At 37.9% G+C, this 19,897-nt stretch overlaps 1 protein-coding gene and 1 long non-coding RNA gene across 2 annotated transcripts in view; both read right to left on the reverse strand.

Moving 5' to 3' along the window:
- LOC134794469 (uncharacterized) overlaps window positions 1–19,897 on the reverse strand; it is a 585,842-nt gene that overhangs the window by 332,388 nt on the left and 233,557 nt on the right. The gene's annotated exons all lie outside the window — the stretch shown is intronic.
- LOC134794465 (organic cation transporter protein-like) overlaps window positions 1–19,897 on the reverse strand; it is a 30,935-nt gene that overhangs the window by 1,878 nt on the left and 9,160 nt on the right. The window contains exons 3-6 of the mRNA XM_063766282.1: window positions 14,258–14,489; window positions 5,861–5,961; window positions 1,470–1,618; window positions 762–1,084 (exon numbers count right to left, since the gene is read on the reverse strand). Of these exons, the coding sequence (XP_063622352.1) occupies window positions 762–1,084; window positions 1,470–1,618; window positions 5,861–5,961; window positions 14,258–14,489 (805 nt within the window). The remainder of the gene's footprint in view (window positions 1–761; window positions 1,085–1,469; window positions 1,619–5,860; window positions 5,962–14,257; window positions 14,490–19,897) is intronic.

The raw sequence follows: 19,897 nt of genomic DNA on the forward strand, positions 1-19,897 counted from the left end.
GACTGTGATAGTCAAGGCTAAAAATGAACTACCTATGAAGACTATTGAGTAGAAGTTCATTTTTACAAGTTTTTACTGATGACAAAATATTTTTTGTGGTGTAATTTGTAAATTGTTCTTTGATATTTCTTTAAGTGAAAATGTGGGGTTCTTCGTATTTGAGATGTAAAGAGTACGGGGTCTCTATTGTTTCCCAAATAGTTTTAAGTCATAATGTATTGTTTGTCCGAATTTTCGTTAGTCATAATTGGTTTATCTCAGAAACGCGTACCTTTTCAGGATCGCCATAAAACAAACCTAACCTAACCTATCTATAGAATAACCTTACGAAAATCCTGAAAAGTTAACGGTTTCAGTTTTATGACTAACGATAATATGACAAACAATACATTATGACTTAAAACTTTATGGGAAACAAAGGGACCCCAATAGTACGACTTTGATTGTTTCAACAAATCTGTAAGTTCTTATTTAAATTTTGTAATTATTCAGTCGTCTACATGAGTAGCACCTAGTATGACCAACGTGTCAGTAGAGTGCTAAACGGATTATATGTTATGTCGTACGTTATGCTGCGTTAAAATCTAAGCGTGTGGCCAATTTGAACAATCCATAATTTGTACCTAATCTTTCTTTATATCGAATTAGTAAGAATATAAGGTCATAGAGTTACTACGACACCTTTATTACGTTTAAAAGTTTTATTGGACAACCATTTATCTATCTATATAATTAACTATCTAAATGAACATCGTTCTCACCTCTTCACTCTTAGTCTGTTCAATTGACTTCATCATCTGCTTCGCCTTATTAGAGAGTTCTACATTATTTATCTTCGCTACTTTGTTCAGCACCCTCACAGCCTCATCATTCTTATTATGAGCCAGTAGCCAGCGTACACCCTCATCTATCAAGAAGATGTAAAAGACCACAACGAGGAGGGGTGCGTAGATGGCACGGAGGAGGTGTCTCCAGTAGGGAACCTTCCAGGCGATGAGGCCGAAGAAAGCTGTTCCGATGTTGGTGAAGATGTCCCAGATGCAGGAGAAGGCGACGCGGCCGTTTTGGCTGACGGCTTCTAATGCTGAAATTATGAACAAAATTTTTAGTGTAAAATATATTATATTATATTAAAGAAACAAAAATCAATTATAAAAAAGTAATTTTCATTCATTGTCCAAATCCAAAGACACGTCGATTAGAGCTCCCAAACTTTATTGAAATTATTATTAAACATGGATATAAACTTAATAATTGGTCCTTTCTTGATGTCTTTTGCTTTTTGTTTCTTTCTTGTTGCCCTTTCTATTTCTCTTCGATACTCGTAGATACTAATCGATCATCGTTCATCCTTTTAAAAAGGCTTCTTCGCTATACCTTTAGATGCACGTAGTCCTCTTTTAAGGATTTGACCACAGTGGCCTGTATTGAAAACGCAGTGGAAAGTATATTAGGAAAACTACACTTACAGAGTACCATAGAGGCGTTTCCGTATCCAAACGCGGTCTCAATAAACTCAAGAGCCAGCAGCATCCAGTAGTTGACGGAGAAAGACTTGATCAAGCCCACGATACCCACGAGAATAGGCGTGCCGACGATGATGACTTTGCGACCGTACCTGCAAAGTAGGTATAAAATGGTTTACAATGAATAAGAAAGATAAAAACTAACTTACATGAAATTGCTATCATTATTATGACCATTACGTTACAAAATTGTGAAATTGGTACAAGCTCAACTTAACTTTGCACTGATTCGGTAAAAGTTAACGTGAGAAAAAGAGGAGCATATTTATTCGATAGTGGGCCTTATGGCCTACCACACAGCATAAACTCGGAAACCGCGGGTAGGTCCGTATCAGTTGAGCGCGAGGCAGAGGTCCGTAACGGCGTGACTGAAGTAGCAGCGAACGAGTCATCGCATCCGTCTCCGTCCCTCTCGCGTCGCTCTCGAGCGAGCTCTGTCTCTGTTTCGCAAGAACAACAACATTCTGCACAAAAAACCGTTAACGGTCAAAGTCAGTGCTTATCTCAGTCGAATTCACCTGAAGCTAACATAACGGACAAAGTTGTTGAAAATTCAATAAGTGAGAATACGAATACAAATAATATGCTTAGTTTTGCGGACGTCGCTCGGAAGGAGGGCCATTTCAAAGCCAATAAACAAACTGACGAATGGATTAAAATTCAGAGGAACAGATTGCGAAATCGTTTCATTGGTAATACCGGCAAGGCAATAACGCAACCAGGAGCGAAATTTAAGGCCGCTGACATTAAAGTGCCGTTATTTATCACTTTTGTAAACAAGGAGTCTACTGAACAAGATATTTCTGACTACATCTTGGAAAAAACTAGTGAGGTAGTTACAGTGCAAAAAATGTCAATAAAAAAGGAACGGCATTATAATTCCTTTAAAATGTACGTGTATAAACATAATCTACACATGTACTTAAATGACAGTTTATGGCCAAATGGTGTTAGTTGCAGGCGTTTTATGCATTTCAAGAAGACGGACAATGACGACGCAAAAAATGACTCGAAGTCATTAAAAGTGTGTGCAACAGGTTTACCCGCCTTAAATGAAACAGGATAATAACACCATATTTATTAGTTATAATTGTAAAAATATTAAAAGGAGCTTTCACTGTGTGCGGGAACTATGCAAAATATCAGACATTGTGGCGCTGCAAGAAACTTGGTTGTACAGTCATGATATTAATATCTTGGGACAAATAGACAACCAATTCAGCTTTACGGGCAAGTCTTCAATCGACCTCTCCAGTGGTGTACTCCGGGGGAGACCGCACGGCGGCGTAGCCATTCTTTGGAGAAGCAGTGCGTTCCGTAACGTATCAGTGTTAAAGTGTACCAGTGATCGCTTAGTAGCAATAAAAGCCTCGACAGCTGATTCACGTGAATTTATAGTTATGTGTGTATATATGCCGACTGACGAATCGTGTAACCTTCCACTTTTCACGCAGTGTTTAGGAGAAATGAACGCTATTATTGAGGACAATGACGTCGAAAATGTATATATGTTAGGGGACTTTAATGCCCATCCGACGGCATGTTTTGGTGAAGAACTATTCGATTTCTGTCGCGAGAGGAGTTGGATATGTGCGGATGTGGTGCGATTAGGTATAGCGTCTGACACATATACATATGTAAGTGAAGTGCATGGTTGTCATAGATGGCTGGACCACTGTGTGGTAAGTACTTCAGCAATGTCTACTATATTGAATATTGAAGTAGTTGACGACGTATACTGGTCGGACCACCATCCTTTAAAAATTGTGTGTAATTTGAATATTATTAAAAATAAATTAACTTTACAAAACGATTCTAGAAATAACATTATCTGGGGTCTCAGGACTACTGAGGAATCGGATAAATACCATGAATTATGTAATAATAACCTTAAACAAATACATTTTCCTTTTGAGTTGCATCGATGTGCTGATAGAATGTGCCATGACATAACACATAAAAAAGTTATTGATAAGTTATATAGCGACATTATAAGTACTCTAACGCGTGCGTCCGTGGACAGTCGAATACGGTCTCATAAGTCAACTGTGAAGGGAAAATGTATTTTAGGGTGGAATAAGCACGTAGCCGACGCACATAGGCAGGCCAGACTTGATTATACAATGTATGTACTTCATGGAAAACCTAACTGTGGGGCAGTATTTGAAAAGATGTGTTTGAGTCGCAAAATTTTCAAATCTAGACTAAAATTTTGCCAAAATAATCAAGAACAGATTCGTTTTGATATACTTGCCTCGCAACATTCCAAAAAACAATTTAGTAAGTTTTGGAAAAGTACGAAAAGTTTGAATGGAAGGGTGGGCTTGCCTGCGAGTGTCGATGGGTTAAGCGACCAAAAATGTGTAGCCAATGTTTTTAAAGACTATTTTAAAGTGCTCTCGCCGCGCTCAGCGTCACAAAGTGGGATCGGCGATATGCTTACCACTCATTATAGTAATTATATACCCGTACAAATTACTTGTGAACAGGTTGCGGACGCTATTAAAAATATGAAAAGAGGTAAATCGCCTGGCCACGACGGGCTTAGTATTGAGCACCTCCAGTACGCAGGTGGCCATATTGCTAGACTGTTGTCAATGTTATACACCTTATGCATAAGACACGCGTATTTGCCATCTGAACTCACGAAAACAATAGTTATACCACTTGTTAAAAATAGTACGGGTGATCTTTCAGATAAAACTAATTACAGGCCGATTTCATTGGCAACGGTGCTGGCAAAAGTTTTTGATAGAATCCTAGACGTGTACTTGAGTCGGCAAATTAAACTAAATGATGCCCAGTTCGGATTTCGAGAAGGTCTATCGACAAAAAGTGCCATATTAGCTTTAAAACATACGGCTAACTATTATGTCAGTAGGGAAACGCCCATCTTCGCTTGTTTCTTAGATTTATCTAAGGCGTTTGATTTAGTATCTTATGATATACTTTGGGCTAAGTTAAAAGAGATAGGTATACCGCATGAACTGATAGGTATATTATCACACTGGTATAAAACTCAAATTAATGTAATTAAATGGGCCAATGCCTTTTCTGATCCATATACTCTCAATTGTGGTGTAAGACAAGGTGGGTTAACCTCGCCTAGACTTTTTAATATATATATGGACCAGTTGATCGGCAGACTCAGCAGCATGCATGTCGGATGTAGAATCGATAACACAAGTGTTAATAATATCAGTTACGCTGATGACATGGCGCTGCTGAGTCCGTCGGTGGCTGGTATACGTAAATTATTGGAAGTATGCCAAGAATACGCGGTACAACATGGTTTAAAGTATAATGAAATTAAAAGCGAGTTTATGGTAATTAAAGGTAGAAATAAGGGTCCGGCGAATGTGCCTCCTATTATGTTAAACGGAACTGCTTTAAACCGTGTTACCCACTTCAAGTACCTAGGTCACATAGTGACAGAGGATTTAAAAGATGACATGGACATGGAGAGGGAGAGGAGGGCGTTGTCGGTTCGTGGCGGTATGTTGGCGCACAGGTTCGCTAAGTGTAGCACGGAGGTCAAAATTACTTTATTCCGTGCATATTGCCAATGTTTTTATACTTGCGGCCTGTGGGCTAATTTTAAGCAGAAATCCTTTGACTCTCTGAGGGTCCAGTATAACAACATTTTCAGGGCCCTGGTGAGGCTCCCGCGATACTGTAGTGCTTCTGGCATGTTTGCGGACGCGCATGTAGATGATTTTTATGCCATTATGCGCAAAAATATTGCATCAGTAGTACACCGTATACGTGGGAGCACCAACGGGATCCTGAAAATGATAGCCGAGCGGTTTGATTCTGGTATCTTGGGACGATATATCGCATTACATGTTCACAAACATGCAAGCCGGTAGATCGGCCACAATAATCAGCCATTTATTAAGTACCTACCTATGTAAGCTGTATAACTTCATTTATGTAACTTAGTGTATTGTAATGTAACGTAACATAGCCTGTAAGTTAATACTAACAACTATGGACTGTAATTGTCTGAAAATAAATAATTTTTATTTTTATTTTTATTTATTATTTTATTAAAAGAGTAATAATAAGACGTCGTAAATTTTATAGCATTTTTGGTGCAGCGGAGTGGTGTTAACAGAATTGGTATAGATAATTCCAACTGAAATTGTAAATTAAGGTTAATATTAACTTAATTAACGCTAATTAATCATTAGTGTTGAAATTGTTTAGGTATACCAATTCCGTTGATAATGATATAAAATTTACGATGTCTGGTAATAATAAATTATAATACCTATCTTTATGAATTTCACTACGTAGATTCAGAATATTTAAAACGATATGGGAAAACGTACCGGTCAGAAACGAAGCCGTAAAGTATGAAGGAGATGATGAGCCCAATGTTGTGGACGGTGCCAATCATCGTGCGTTTCCACGGCTCGCAACCCAGGTCGAACTGAAACAAAATATTTTGTGAAACAATGTTCCTCTGCATCTGCAGTATACAGTTTTTTCAACATTTAGCCATAATTTGCGAAGGTAATACATATATAGGTCATAAGTACTGAGCAACTTTTGCTATTGGACCAAACGAAAAATTGCGAACTTTTTTAAGCCAATTCTGTTTTAACAATTTGATAAGGTTTACGATTTTGACTCATGTCATTAGCCCGGCACGGCTGGCCTAAGCAGAAAACAAGTATCGCGAAAATTTTCAAAAACGGGTTTTTTGGATTTTCGGAATCTAAGTATCTACAATTTCAGGTGCATCTTTCACCAAAAAAATAATTGTAAAATAATGTGTAGTTTTCAAAATATTCATGTTTTTTAAATCCAAGTATCTTTTTTTGACCCTGTATTCTACGCTAAATTCAAGTATATGTCCCATTTCTACGCTAAATTCAAGTAACTAAACCAGGGACCGTTACCGGTATTCTGACTACAGGTTATTATTGAGGTATAACCGGTGTAATTTGAATTTGGGTATTTATATCACTTAAGCTCCGAATAGAGGTATTCGAATACCGGTATTCAATAGTGTTATCGGTTTAGCCAATTGACAACAAATACCACTATTTGATAGTTTACTCCTAAAGCTATTACCGGTAATAAGTAAGTGCCAATACCAGTTGTAGTAGTACCACGATTCGTTCCTTCGCTACTCGTCAAGGACGTTGTCCGGCCCGCTTGTAAAGTTGTAAATACTTAAGATCCGGATCTTAGAATGCCCGTTTTCATGTTGGCTGGTAGAATTAGCTGTTAGGTGATGATTTTGAATGATAAATATTTAATAGCGTTCATTTGATTCATTTCATTGTTTTTTTTGTTGATTTAATTGTATTTTATTAACCGACTTCAATTTCATAGAAGGAGGAGGTTCTGTATTCGGTTGTGGCTATTTTTTTTTTCTATGTACGTTCACCGATTACTCCGAGATCCGTAGTCCGATTTGAGTAATTCTTTTTTTGTTTGAAAGGAGCTACCTCCGAGTTGGTCCCATTTTAATTTGGTTCTGTTCTGATGATGGGATCCATGAGGAATTGAGGGAACTCCTCAATTTTTAAAGGCACATGCACGGTGTTTTGGGCGTTTTCTTAAGCAACTCGAGCATTTTCTCCCGAAAACCACCAATTTGATGAAGTAGACCTGATGATGATGATTATTTTGATGATAATGATGATGATTTCTTTAAATGTAAGTATGTTCAGCGATTACTCCTGTATCGGCACCTGTGATCCGATTTGAGTAATTCTTTTTTTGTTTGGAAGAAGTTACCTCCAAGGTGTTTCCGTATTATTTTTGGTTCTGGTCTGATGATGGAATCCATGAGGAATTGAGGGAACTCCTCAATTTTTAAAGGCACGTGTTAAGTGATTTCGGGGTTTTCTAAAGTAACTCGAGCATTTGCTTACGAAAACCACCAATTTGATGTACTGCAACTGTAGCCTTACCACGAGTTTGACATTGACATATTCGCTAACGTCTTATGCATCTAAATGTAACTTTTTATGCATCTCGCTCACACTAAGGTTAGTACGAGCGAGATGCATAGGAAGTAAGTTACACACATGCTAGCGAATATATCAATGTCAAACTCGTGGTAAGCTGGTAAGGCTACTGATCGGGGGTTAGGGTTAGGAGTTAAGGGGTCAGGGATTAAGGGGTCGGGGAATGGCGGTTGAAGGGTTGCTGGTTCAGGATCGAGGGGTTCCTGGGTCAGGGGTTGATGTGCTGTGAGGTTGAGTGATCGGGGGGTTGAGGGATTGGGTCAGTGGCGGGGCGGGCGGATGGATTTAGTTGACAGGAATTATAATTTCCCAGACGGACTCGAGAAAATTCCTGATTACATATTTACTAAAGTAATAGGTACACGAATTTAGTGTTAAACATGATCTTGTTTTTCATTCATGCGTCGCGCTCTTAACAATGCGTTAAAACTAAAAATGGTAAAATAAAAACTTTTTACAAAAAAAATGAAACCGACTTCAAAAAGGATGAAATAAAATATTATCCTTTTTTATGTCTATGCGTTACCAACTGATATGTTTGAAGTCGGTGCCAAGCCAACTAGTAACAATACGAGTCAAAAATAATCAGCTTTATGGCTATAAATCCCATTAGAACTGTACTAATAACTATTATAAATGTGTAAAGAATTCTGTCTGCCTTTTTGTCGCCTCTTCATGGCTAAACAACTGAACCGCTTTAGGTGAAATTTGGCAAGAAGGTAAATTCCTTGAATTGTTTTATATTTTGAAATGTAGTCCTCTGGATAAGGGACGGGAAATAACTCAGTCCCAATCCCACACTTGCGTGCTACAGACTGTTAGAGCATTAGTAAGAAATGCTCTTTAAAAAATACGACAGCAAAAAAACGCATTTATATTTACACTAATGTGCCGACAAATATGGTACGGACTGCGCCAAGAATGTTTGATCGTGTGTTCTGAGGTGTGTTCTTAGGTCCAGTCGACGTCAATGTTATGTTTACACTTTTGCACCTTACTCCTTTGTAATAATTTTAATTTTTAAGCAGAAACGTCTGAGAATGATGCTATTAAGCTTAGAATAAATTTAAAAGTGGAAAAATTACTGTCTTGGGTGAGACTTGAACTCCAGAGGCCGTGAGTTCAAGTCTCACCCAAGACAGTAATTTTTCCACTTTTAAATTCCTTTGTAATAAGGCGAAAAGTGTAAACATATTTTTAACGTCGACTGTACCTACAGAAAGTACGTTCATTGTCGTCGTGTAAGGCAATCCAACGTAGGTAAATCCTTATCGAATCGCACCAAAGTCATGGTATGCTTCAAAATTTGGCTTGGCACCGACTTCAAACATATCAGTTGGTAACGCATAGACATAAAAAAGGATAATATTTTATTTCATCCTTTTTGAAGTCGGTTTCATTTTTTTTTGTAAAAAGTTTTTATTATGTATGTAGTTTATAATCTCAAATATATGAGCGCCGATTAGACGTGCGCGCCGCCGCTATAAGGAGTCCGCGCGCCGCCGCCGCCGCCGGTAGATTAAAATTCGCGCCGAATATTTTTTATAAGACAGTATTATGCAGCGTTAAAATATGTAATAGGTTATAGTCCGATAAGAAATAGTTGAAATAGGCGCCACTTCCTACGTAACTCTCACATTTTTGACGTAAAATACTTACTTCAACATGGCAATAATTACGTACTTACGGAAATTTTTTGGTCATATAATTTAATTTCTACTATTTTATGTCGCACCAACACCATACTAACTATTTATTATGTGGCAGTACGATTTACATAAAAATGTGTTGTATGTACCATGTACCATGTACCTATGGGTAAAACAAATTTACAAAGTATAATGTCCAGTGTTTTAACCGTTGTCGATTACAGGGCACTTGTGCCAAGTATGCGAAGAGTAAAATTATCACGTTTTCTGGTAGTTTTTATGAATATGAATATGAATTAAACAGAGGGATTTTAGGTGTTTCAAAACCTTTTAAAAAGTCATTACATACTTGTCGTATTGCAACGTAATGAACCAAATAGATAAAAAAATATTATTACGGTTTTTTTTTTCCTGTGCGTTCATCAAGACATCAAGAGACAGACCCGATTTCATTTGAAAAATTTCTTACGAAAATATTGATAAAATTGCATGCATTGTTGTATACCATTGCTCAGATGTTGCTGCATCCTACGATACCCCGCTAAGTTTGATTTAATGTTAATAAAATGACGCCAATGACTGGTAAAATTTTACCACCTACGAGCTATAAAGCTTTTGGAAAAATATAAAAATAATAGGTTTTACTTTAGTTCATAACATAAGTTGACATTATCAGTAAGTGTATTTGTAATTAAAAATGCAATTATTCTATATTTATTTAAAAAAAAACATGAATTTGACAAAAAAAACCTTATGCATATAAAGTACTGTATACTAACTAGGCAACGTCCAAAATACTAGACGTCTTTTCATTATGCGGCGTATCTTTTTATTTACACCGAACCTGGCAACATCCAACATATTTGACATACCTATGTTTTTTTCGAAACTATTATAAATAGATTTTTTTCATGATTTTTCTACAATAAACAACCACATAATAAGATAATAACACCAAAAAAATGATACTAACACAGTTTTTTGAGATTTTTTTCCCTTGTCGATTTAAGGGTTAAGCATGGCTTTTCATTATACGTCTTAATATTGAAAAGTTGAAAAATTCCACGCCGCCGCCGTGGATTTTTTTGTGGCGCGCCGCCACCCAATTTTTTTCGACCGGCGCGCACGTCTAGCGCCGCCCAATAGGCATTAAGCCGGCGGCGGTTCGCCGGTCAAAATTGGTAGCCTTAAAAACTTGGTTTATGCGAAGAGAATTCAAACCTTAATTAATTTCATTTCATTTCATTTAATTTATTGAATTATGGTAGGAAAAAAGTTTTTCATGGCATTAACTGTAGATAAGCAGCATAATGAACATCTCTTTATATTGTGAGGTTACTGTTAATTGAATCTATCACTAATTCACTACACTTTATAAAACAAAGTCCCCCGCCGCGTCTGTCTGTAACTATATGAATGTATGTTCACGATGAACTCAAATCAAAACCTACTCAACTGATTTTCATGCGGATTTCAGCTATCAATAGAAAGATTTTTGAGGAAGCTTTAGTTTAGGTGTACAATTTGTTAAGGTTTTGTGTAATCCGTGCGAAGTCAGTGCGGGTAGCTATAGTCAAATATAATAGTTATTATATGTACGTATCGCCAGGAGAGGTGAATGATTACACACACTGCTCGCACAGACCACCTACTAATCGCAAAAATAGTATGAATGAATCAATGAGTGAATGTGACTTAAATGTACGATATTAAAAGCCTATAAAAACCCCTTCAAGAAACTTTTTTGCAGTTGATATCAACTTGATATTGGTACGAAATACGGAACCCTAAAAAGAATATTAATTTCAAAAATGTCTCAAAAATTGTATTGAACAACTATTTACAACTAATATTGCTCAAAGGTTAACTGGAAGAGATCCCTTAAAGGGATAAGTTCGCCTTTGTACTAATGACGAATGTTATTTTTCCTGTTTTGTTTTGATTTTTGTACAATAAAGTGTTTTACTACTACTACTATATTAAAGCAGAAGGAGTTGAAAATAAAGTTCCAGTTAATCCTTGTTTAATATTCGCTGAAAGTTGTTGAGCATTAGACTTTTCTGAGTGAGCACTCTATGTATTTTTTTTCTTTATGTGGTTAAATGCACGTAATGATTATTTTTAGATATAATTTTAATTTATATTTTTGTTCGGTAAATAAAACAAACATATGATTAGAAAAGTTTTCTTGATTTCTATTTAAAGTTAATTGTTTTTATATAAAGTACCATCTCTTAAAATATCGGTACCTAATTTGTTAGCACGTTATATAAAAGCAATAAATTCCCGGTCAAACTAATCTGCATAGCATTTGCAACGACAACGTGTGTAAATATCATCATTAATGTCAAAGTTCTATGAAAATATGACGTTTATATTATAATAACACTCCCTCACTTTGTTCTGTACGGTTACCATCAGTCTGTCACTGACATAAACGCCGTCGAGAACGTAATTTACTTTCTATACATCTCGCTCGCACTCGCATATTAGTGCAAACGGGATGTATAGAAAGTAAATTACGTTCTCGACGGCGTTTATGTCAGTGACAAACTGATGGTAACCGTACTGTTCAAATCGGTGCAAAGTTAGCTTAGACAGACTCTAGTATCTAACAAGGTCACGCCGATGCCACACCGATAGCGCAGAATTTTGGCGGCGGCGGCGGCGCGAAAATTTTACAGAGTAGAAGTGGTTACTTGCTACGCTCGTGGTTAAATCATGAAATCTTTCGCTTGTACAGCGATCAATTTATAAGCATGAGCAAAAAGAATAGATAGTAAGTTACATATGTCTTTGGCATGAGGACTTAACAATAACTTTAACCTATTGTCGCAAAGTTTTTGGTTACTCTTTGATCAAGTGCAATGAATACCGGTATTAAATACGAAAACCATTACCGGTATACTGAATACCTGTTATTATTGAGGTATTAATGACTACCGGTATTTCATTATGTCAATTAGTGTACAAATAGCGATAAAGACAAAAACGGAATGACAGCAATACCTCTAATGCGAATATAGGTATAACATTTTAACCGGTATTCGTTTGACAGTTTTTATACAGGTATTTAATAAAACCGGTTATACGGTCCCTGAACTAAACAGAGATACTTGTAATTCATATAGTTGACTGAGATACTTAAGTTTAGCGTAGATGTTCGTAACTGCGAATTAGTTTATTACAATGGTAAAACGAGTATCTCCCAACACAATCTGCGATTCAAGTTAGAAATTAGTTATACAGAACGTACCTTGTTTAAAGACATACATAGAAAACAAATTTGCTTAGCCGCTGATTGGTGCAGAGATGCAAAACTCTATGGGTGCAACGTCCGTCTTTCACGCGTCTAGTCACTACACCTTATAAAACAAAGTCCCCCGCCGCGTCTGTCTGTTTATGTGTATGTATGTTTGCAGTAAACTCGAATAATACTCAACGGATTCTCATGCGGTTTTCATCTATCAATAAAGTGATTCTTGAGGAAGGTTTAGGTTTAATATAATTTGGTAACCCGTGCGAAGCCGGGGCGGGTCGCTAGTAAATATATTTCAAGTCTCAAACTAGAAGGCACTCCTCCGTGTCTTCAATCAATAACTCTTTGGTCACGTATTGTCATTGGTGTGTCATTAGCTCATTGGTATGCTAGATCTCCATTAAAATGTAAATTTTTCAGCATTAGAAATTATTGACTTAAAACATTCTATAGCTCAGATTGTTCAAGAGTCCTCTATTCATAATAATGTCAATGAAACAACATAAATTAAATTATTTCAGCTTATCAAGTTATTCGCTACGCCGTACGCATTTCTTCTAGGTATTACAAAGAAAAGTAAATACTGACGGACATTTTCAAAACAACAATGGCGTTTGAAATTCTGCCACACGGAGTAATTTTTAACACTTGTCATGTTTTAAGAGTTTCTAATTATTAAAAAGCCTGATTCTATTCTTTACCTTTTTTTAAGGTTTGGCATCGTGTTTTAATATGACCTTGAGTTGTGTCATTAGACATTTCTCACGCCTTAATATGAGCTTTTTAATTGAGACGGCTCCTGGAGGCCATTTCAAACTTAAATTTTGACATGAAATTGATATTGTCATCAAATTGATGATGTCACTCTTAACTGTCCATGGTTGGACCTTATGCCTTTTGTAATAAGGTCTACCGATGGACATTTCAGTGTTGCTGTTTGTACGTCTCGCTCGCGCCAATACATGTACAGACAAGTACGAACGAAATATACGCGTGAGTGATAACAAAATGACACCATTTAAATATCGTTTTGATGTCAGAATTAAAGCAGTTTGAATTTCCCGAGTAAACAAAGAATCCGTTAAAAATAAGTTTTTTTTTTCCTAATAAGAACACGACGATACTGAAAATGCCCACTGTTTTTGTTACACCTCGTATACGGGTCAGAATTAAACTGGACAGTCTACAAGAAACAGAATATATTTCTGAATAGCAGCGTTAGCATTAAACTTGGCCGGCCATGACAATGACCATCGCAACGCGCACTCATTGTGTTGCGCGCGTCACTAGCCTACCCGAGCTAATGACCAGTAATGAACTATGCACTACTGTAAATATGCCACTATTCTGCTGATTGAACTATGGTTTGTAATTTGTGCGTTTTAAGTATACCATAAAGTTGCTGAAGCTGAAATGCTAAAATTGTATATTTGACATTTACCGACATTTTATTGTCTTTTTAAAAGGCATTTCGAAAGCAGGATAATTTTGAAAATAGCAAAATATCTACTATAATAAAATCACTTTCTACTCTAGCAAATGCCTTGTAAAGCGTTGTAGTAGTAGGTGTTACTAGCATTTTTGACATTAACCGTCGCCGATTAAGGATGACTTATGCTAGAACGGTTCGGGTCCGGGCCGAGGCGTCCTACACTTCGTTTTCTATATTATTTCTGCGCAATAAAATCTTTTTTATCTTTATCTTATCTTATCACGTGATGCTTCCTTGCCTCGCCCCGGGCCCGGACCGTTCTAACTACCTTGACAATGCAAAGTTAGTACTAGTATAAACTTCATCTATACAATCTCTAAAACTTCTATAGATTTTAAACTCACCTCTGCCGCAACACTGTTGTAGTTTTCATACACAACGCGCTCGCAGGCCACCGTATCTCTAGAACTGAAGTAGTCCGGGCTACACGAGTTGGACGCGTTCCATCGCTGGCTGGATGAGTTGAGCGCGTACGGTGCCGCTCGGTAGCACGCATTGGTTGTGTTTTGCAGCGCGAATTCCGCCCAGGACGCGTTGAAGCTTGGGTCTATTGAGTCGCATTCGGGTACTGCACATCTGAAAATGGAAAATTGTAAGCACAATGTACATTAAATTGCGATTGATTTATCTAATTTATAATGTGAAAACCTGAAGAGTGACTTCAAAATGAAAGCCTAAACATGATGGGTTTTGAATAAAAAATATATTGTCTTACGTAGCTCTAGGTATTTATTAAAAAAAATCCGAGATTAACGGCGCGATTCGGGAAATGAATTAGAGATTTTATAGATATGAAATATATAGTAAAGATATGTGACGTTCCACGGCAAAAGGTACCTTATGGCCGCAATAATATTGGAGCGGCATTAATAATAGAGCGTAAGCGCCAACCGCCATAAGGTACCTTTTGCCGTCGAACGTCACATATCTTTACTATTTCATATCTAGTGCATCTCTAATTCATTTCCCGAATCGCGCCGAAGGCCTCGTGTAACTTATAAGAACCTCGCCAAGTCGCTAAGTTTCTTAAAAAAAGTACTCTAATAAACCTCATACTAAAATAAAATAAGTATTTTAATTAGTTAGGTATATGTATTTAATTTAGGTCATATTTATATCTAACTGTGGTAGGTATCATTAAAGTAAAATAATATTTCCCATAATTTTATTTCAATATTCAGAAAGAAAAAAGGGACTAATAAGTTTGTATGGAAACCCGTTCCTTCACTATCCCCTTAAAATGTTTGTATGAATTATATTTACTTCGTTAATCGTATTTTACTTACCTACTATTTTATTAAACTCATTCAATCATCAAAACAACTCATTGTTTACTAATGTCACGTTTTCTCAGATAAATTATCACTTGCATTGTCAGTATAGTACAGACAATAATGACAGGTTTTTATAATTATTATGGCATGTAACCGTGATTAAAATTTATGTTCTTTTAAGAAAGCGAGAGCTAAAAGAAAATTATCAGCTACACTAGAGCTATAAAATGATATAAATCTTGATCTTATTGCACTATTTTCTTTTCCCGCGGTTTCTAAAACACATTGCAGACTTCTATTTGAGTCAGGGCAGATTTAGATTTACTTAGAGAAGAAAAAAACTTTATAATAGCGCGATTATCTTGGACCCCTTGTGGGAAATAATCACTCGCAAGCATTGACATAAAATATCGTATGTACTATGTAGGTAATATTTACCTACTAAGTATAAGGTTTTACTGCTCACAAGTAAAATTTTACGTAAAGGAAAGGCGGTCAACATTCACCAAACTTCCCAAAGTATAATACAAAGTAAAGTAGAAATTGTAGAAAATTATCGAGGGCGCCACTTCCTACGTAACTGTCTCATTTTTGACTTTTTATTTTATTTTTTATTTATTGATATTTAGGACAACAACAGCCGTAAATAAAAGTTTTACATATGAATGCTTACATAACAGATACGTAAAAATTGCTTAAACATGGCAACAATTAAGTATGGAAATTCTTATAGTTCTATTTAATTTAATTGCTACTATAATGTCGCACTATAACGGTGCACTCTTAATGCCACAATGGAAACGGGTCACTAGAACTTTCCACAGACACGTGACCCGTTTTCATTTGAGTGTAAATGATAATGCCCATGACCTCAGCACGTGCCAATCTGCCAATTATACACGCGTCCACCGTTACATAATAAGCAATTAAACTGCGACGTATACAACAAAACAATGCGATGCACTCGTTTAATTTTAGATTTATTTGACGGCGATGCTTTAATTTATATTTAAATGTGGGTATTGTTAAGTCTGGTTTTAAAATATGGGTGCATTAAACCTTTTAAAGATTTAGCAGCGACCGTGCAATAACAGTATGGAAAGGTGTATTTAGAGATGATAATTGTTGATTTTAAACTCTTCTTTTAAGATGGACATCCTCATTTAATTTATATTCTATTGAGGATTTCTTTATTTATTAGTACGTGTACTTTTTCTGTATTTATTACAGTAACAAACAATAAAATAAACACAAATCAGCAAAAAAGACTACTTCGATTATACATAGGAACATTGCGGAATTATTGCGCCGTATAGCGTACAGTGCCATCTTTTTCAGTTGTCCTACTCGATGCGCGATTTTTTTAGACTTTACACAATTTTTGCAATCAGTCATAATCTTTGTTAATATGTAACTTCTAGACAAAGTTACGACGTAATTATTGTGTTGATAACGTGACTCAATCTTAATTGTATCATCCAACAGCCATATACAAAGAAATTATGCATATAACTAGTAATAAAGATACAAACTCGGAATTTTGCATGAAAAGCATAACAAGCTACAATGTATGGTGCCATGCGACTCAATATCCGTTGAAATTTTCAAGCGGGGCACACTTCACTTATTTTTTATACCTTAAGATACAAGTGTGAAAAATAGAAAATTCGCAACGAGTGGCAATATAAAACACGACCGATAATTTAAATTTTCTACATAGTTACGTAATGTGCTAATTATCGCACTAGTGCGGCAAAGTAGCACCATATGTATTGTAAAGATACTAAAGAATCTAAAGATACGTTTCCATCATGTTTGATTGATCGTAAAGGAATGAATTTTAGTCTCGGTAATAAGATATTTTTCAAGTTTTCGTTTTGCGTTGCTTGGTGGTGAGGCTGGGATGGTTAAAATAGCTTTACCCCCTTTAATTCACAAAAAACACAGTAGTTGTTGAATTACTTAAACAAGTCAAGTTTCAATGAAAATATATGCTAGTTATAATGAGAGCTGTTTTGTTTCTTGTGTTATTTTGTACCTATATAAGCGTTTAAGAAAAGTCGAGATTGAAGCCTTAGGAGGGACCTGTTGTTTTTTTTTCATATTATCCAATAAACTGTTCTCTAGTTCGAGTATGGGTGTTACCTGTAAGGCACCTCGGCGGCCGCGAAGACGTAGTTGAAGTTGCACATGGCCAGGAAAGAGTCTCTGAAGGAGAGCAGCAGGAGCAGCAGCAGCTGGTACTTGCCGAAGCTGCCCAGCTCGCACAGGATGCCGTCGAAGTTGAAGTTTTTTTTGCACCGTATCTTATAGTAAGTCTTAAAGTTCGTCTTTAAAAAGAGTTGTATCATGTGTCGTTATACCTGTAAGGCACCTCGGCGGCCGCGAAGACGTAGTTGAAGTTGCACATGGCCAGGACAGAGTCTCTGAAGGAGAGCAGCAGAAGCAGCAGCAGCTGGTACTTGCCGAAGCTGCGCAGCTCGCACAGGGTGCCGTCGATGAAGTTTTTTTGCACCGTATCTTATAGTAATAAGTCTTAAAGTTCGTCTTTAAAGAGTGTTGTATCATGTGTCGTTATACCTGTAAGGCACCTCGGCGGCCGCGAAGACGTAGTTGAAGTTGCACATGGCCAGGACAGAGTCTCTGAAGGAGAGCAGCAGAAGCAGCAGCAGCTGGTACTTGCCGAAGCTGCGCAGCTCGCACAGGGTGCCGTCGATGAAGTTTTTTTGCACCGTATCTTATAGTAAGTCTTAAAGTTCGTCTTTAAAAAGAGTTGTATCATGTGTCGTTATACCTGTAAGGCACCTCGGCGGCCGCGAAGACGTAGTTGAAGTTGCACATGGCCAGGACAGAGTCTCTGAAGGAGAGCAGCAGAAGCAGCAGCAGCTGGTACTTGCCGAAGCTGCGCAGCTCGCACAGGGTGCCGTCGAAGTTGAAGTTTTTTTTGCACCGTATCTTATAGTAAGTCTTAAAGTTCATCTTTAAAAAGAGTTGTATCATGTGTCGTTATACCTGTAAGGCACCTCGGCGGCCGCGAGGACGTAGTTGAAGTTGCACATGGCCAGGACAGAGTCTCTGAAGGAGAGCAGCAGAAGCAGCAGCAGCTGGTACTTGCCGAAGCTGCCCAGCTCGCACAGGATGCCGTCGAAGTTGAAGTTTTTTTTGCACCGTATCTTATAGTAAGTCTTAAAGTTCATCTTTAAAAAGAGTTGTATCATGTGTCGTTATACCTGTAAGGCACCTCGGCGGCCGCGAGGACGTAGTTGAAGTTGCACATGGCCAGGACAGAGTCTCTGAAGGAGAGCAGCAGGAGCAGCAGCAGCTGGTACTTGCCGAAGCTGCCCAGCTCGCACAGGATGCCGTCGATGAAGTTTTTTTGCACCGTATCTTATAGTAAGTCTTTTAGTTCGTCTTTAAAAAGAGTTGTACCATGTGTCGTTACCTGTAAGGCACCTCAGCGGCCGCGAAGACGTAGTTGAAGTTGCACATGGCCAGTAAAGAGTCTCGGAAGGAGAGCAGCAGAAGCAGCAGCAGCTGGTACTTGCCGAAGCTGCCCAGCTCGCACAGGGTGCCGTCGATGAAGTTTTTTTGCACCGTATCTTATAGTAAGTCTTAAAGTTCGTCTTTAAAAAGAGTTGTATCATGTGTCGTTATACCTGTAAGGCATCTCGGCGGCCGCGAAGACGTAGTTGAAGTTGCACATGGCCAGGACAGAGTCTCTGAAGGAGAGCAGCAGAAGCAGCAGCAGCTGGTACTTGCCGAAGCTGCCCAGCTCGCACAGGGTGCCGTCGATGAAGTTTTTTTGCACCGTATCTTATAGTAATAAGTCTTAAAGTTCGTCTTTAAAGAGTGTTGTATCGTGTGTCGTTACCTGTATGACCTCGGCGGCCGCGAAGACGTAGTTGAAGTTGCACATGGCCAGGACAGAGTCTCTGAAGGAGAGCAGCAGAAGCAGCAGCAGCTGGTACTTGCCGAAGCTGCCCAGCTCGCACAGGGTGCCGTCGATGAAGTTTTTTTGTACCGTATCTTATAGTAAGTCTTAAAGTTCGTCTTTAAAAAGAGTTGTATCATGTGTCGTTATACCTGTAAGGCACCTCGGCGGCCGCGAAGACGTAGTTGAAGTTGCACATGGCCAGGACAGAGTCTCTGAAGGAGAGCAGCAGAAGCAGCAGCAGCTGGTACTTGCCGAAGCTGCCCAGCTCGCACAGGATGCCGTCGAAGTTGAAGTTTTTTTTGCACCGTATCTTATAGTAAGTCTTAAAGTTCGTCTTTAAAAAGAGTTGTATAATGTGTCGTTATACCTGTAAGGCACCTCGGCGGCCGCGAAGACGTAGTTGAAGTTGCACATGGCCAGGACAGAGTCTCTGAAGGAGAGCAGCAGGAGCAGCAGCAGCTGGTACTTGCCGAAGCTGCCCAGCTCGCACAGGATGCCGTCGATGAAGATTTTTTGCACTGTATCTTATAGTAAGTCTTTTAGTTCGTCTTTAAAAAGAGTTGTATCATGTGTCGTTACCTGTAAGGGACCTCGGCGGCCGCGAAGACGTAGTTGAAGTTGCACATGGCCAGGACAGAGTCTCTGAAGGAGAGCAGCAGAAGCAGCAGCAGCTGGTACTTGCCGAAGCTGCCCAGCTCGCACAGGGTGCCGTCGATGAAGTTTTTTTGCACCGTATCTTATAGTAAGTCTTAAAGTTCGTCTTTAAAAAGAGTTGT

The sequence above is a fragment of the Cydia splendana genome, chromosome 10 (genome assembly GCF_910591565.1).
Source record: "Cydia splendana chromosome 10, ilCydSple1.2, whole genome shotgun sequence".
Classification (NCBI taxonomy): domain Eukaryota; kingdom Metazoa; phylum Arthropoda; class Insecta; order Lepidoptera; family Tortricidae; genus Cydia; species Cydia splendana.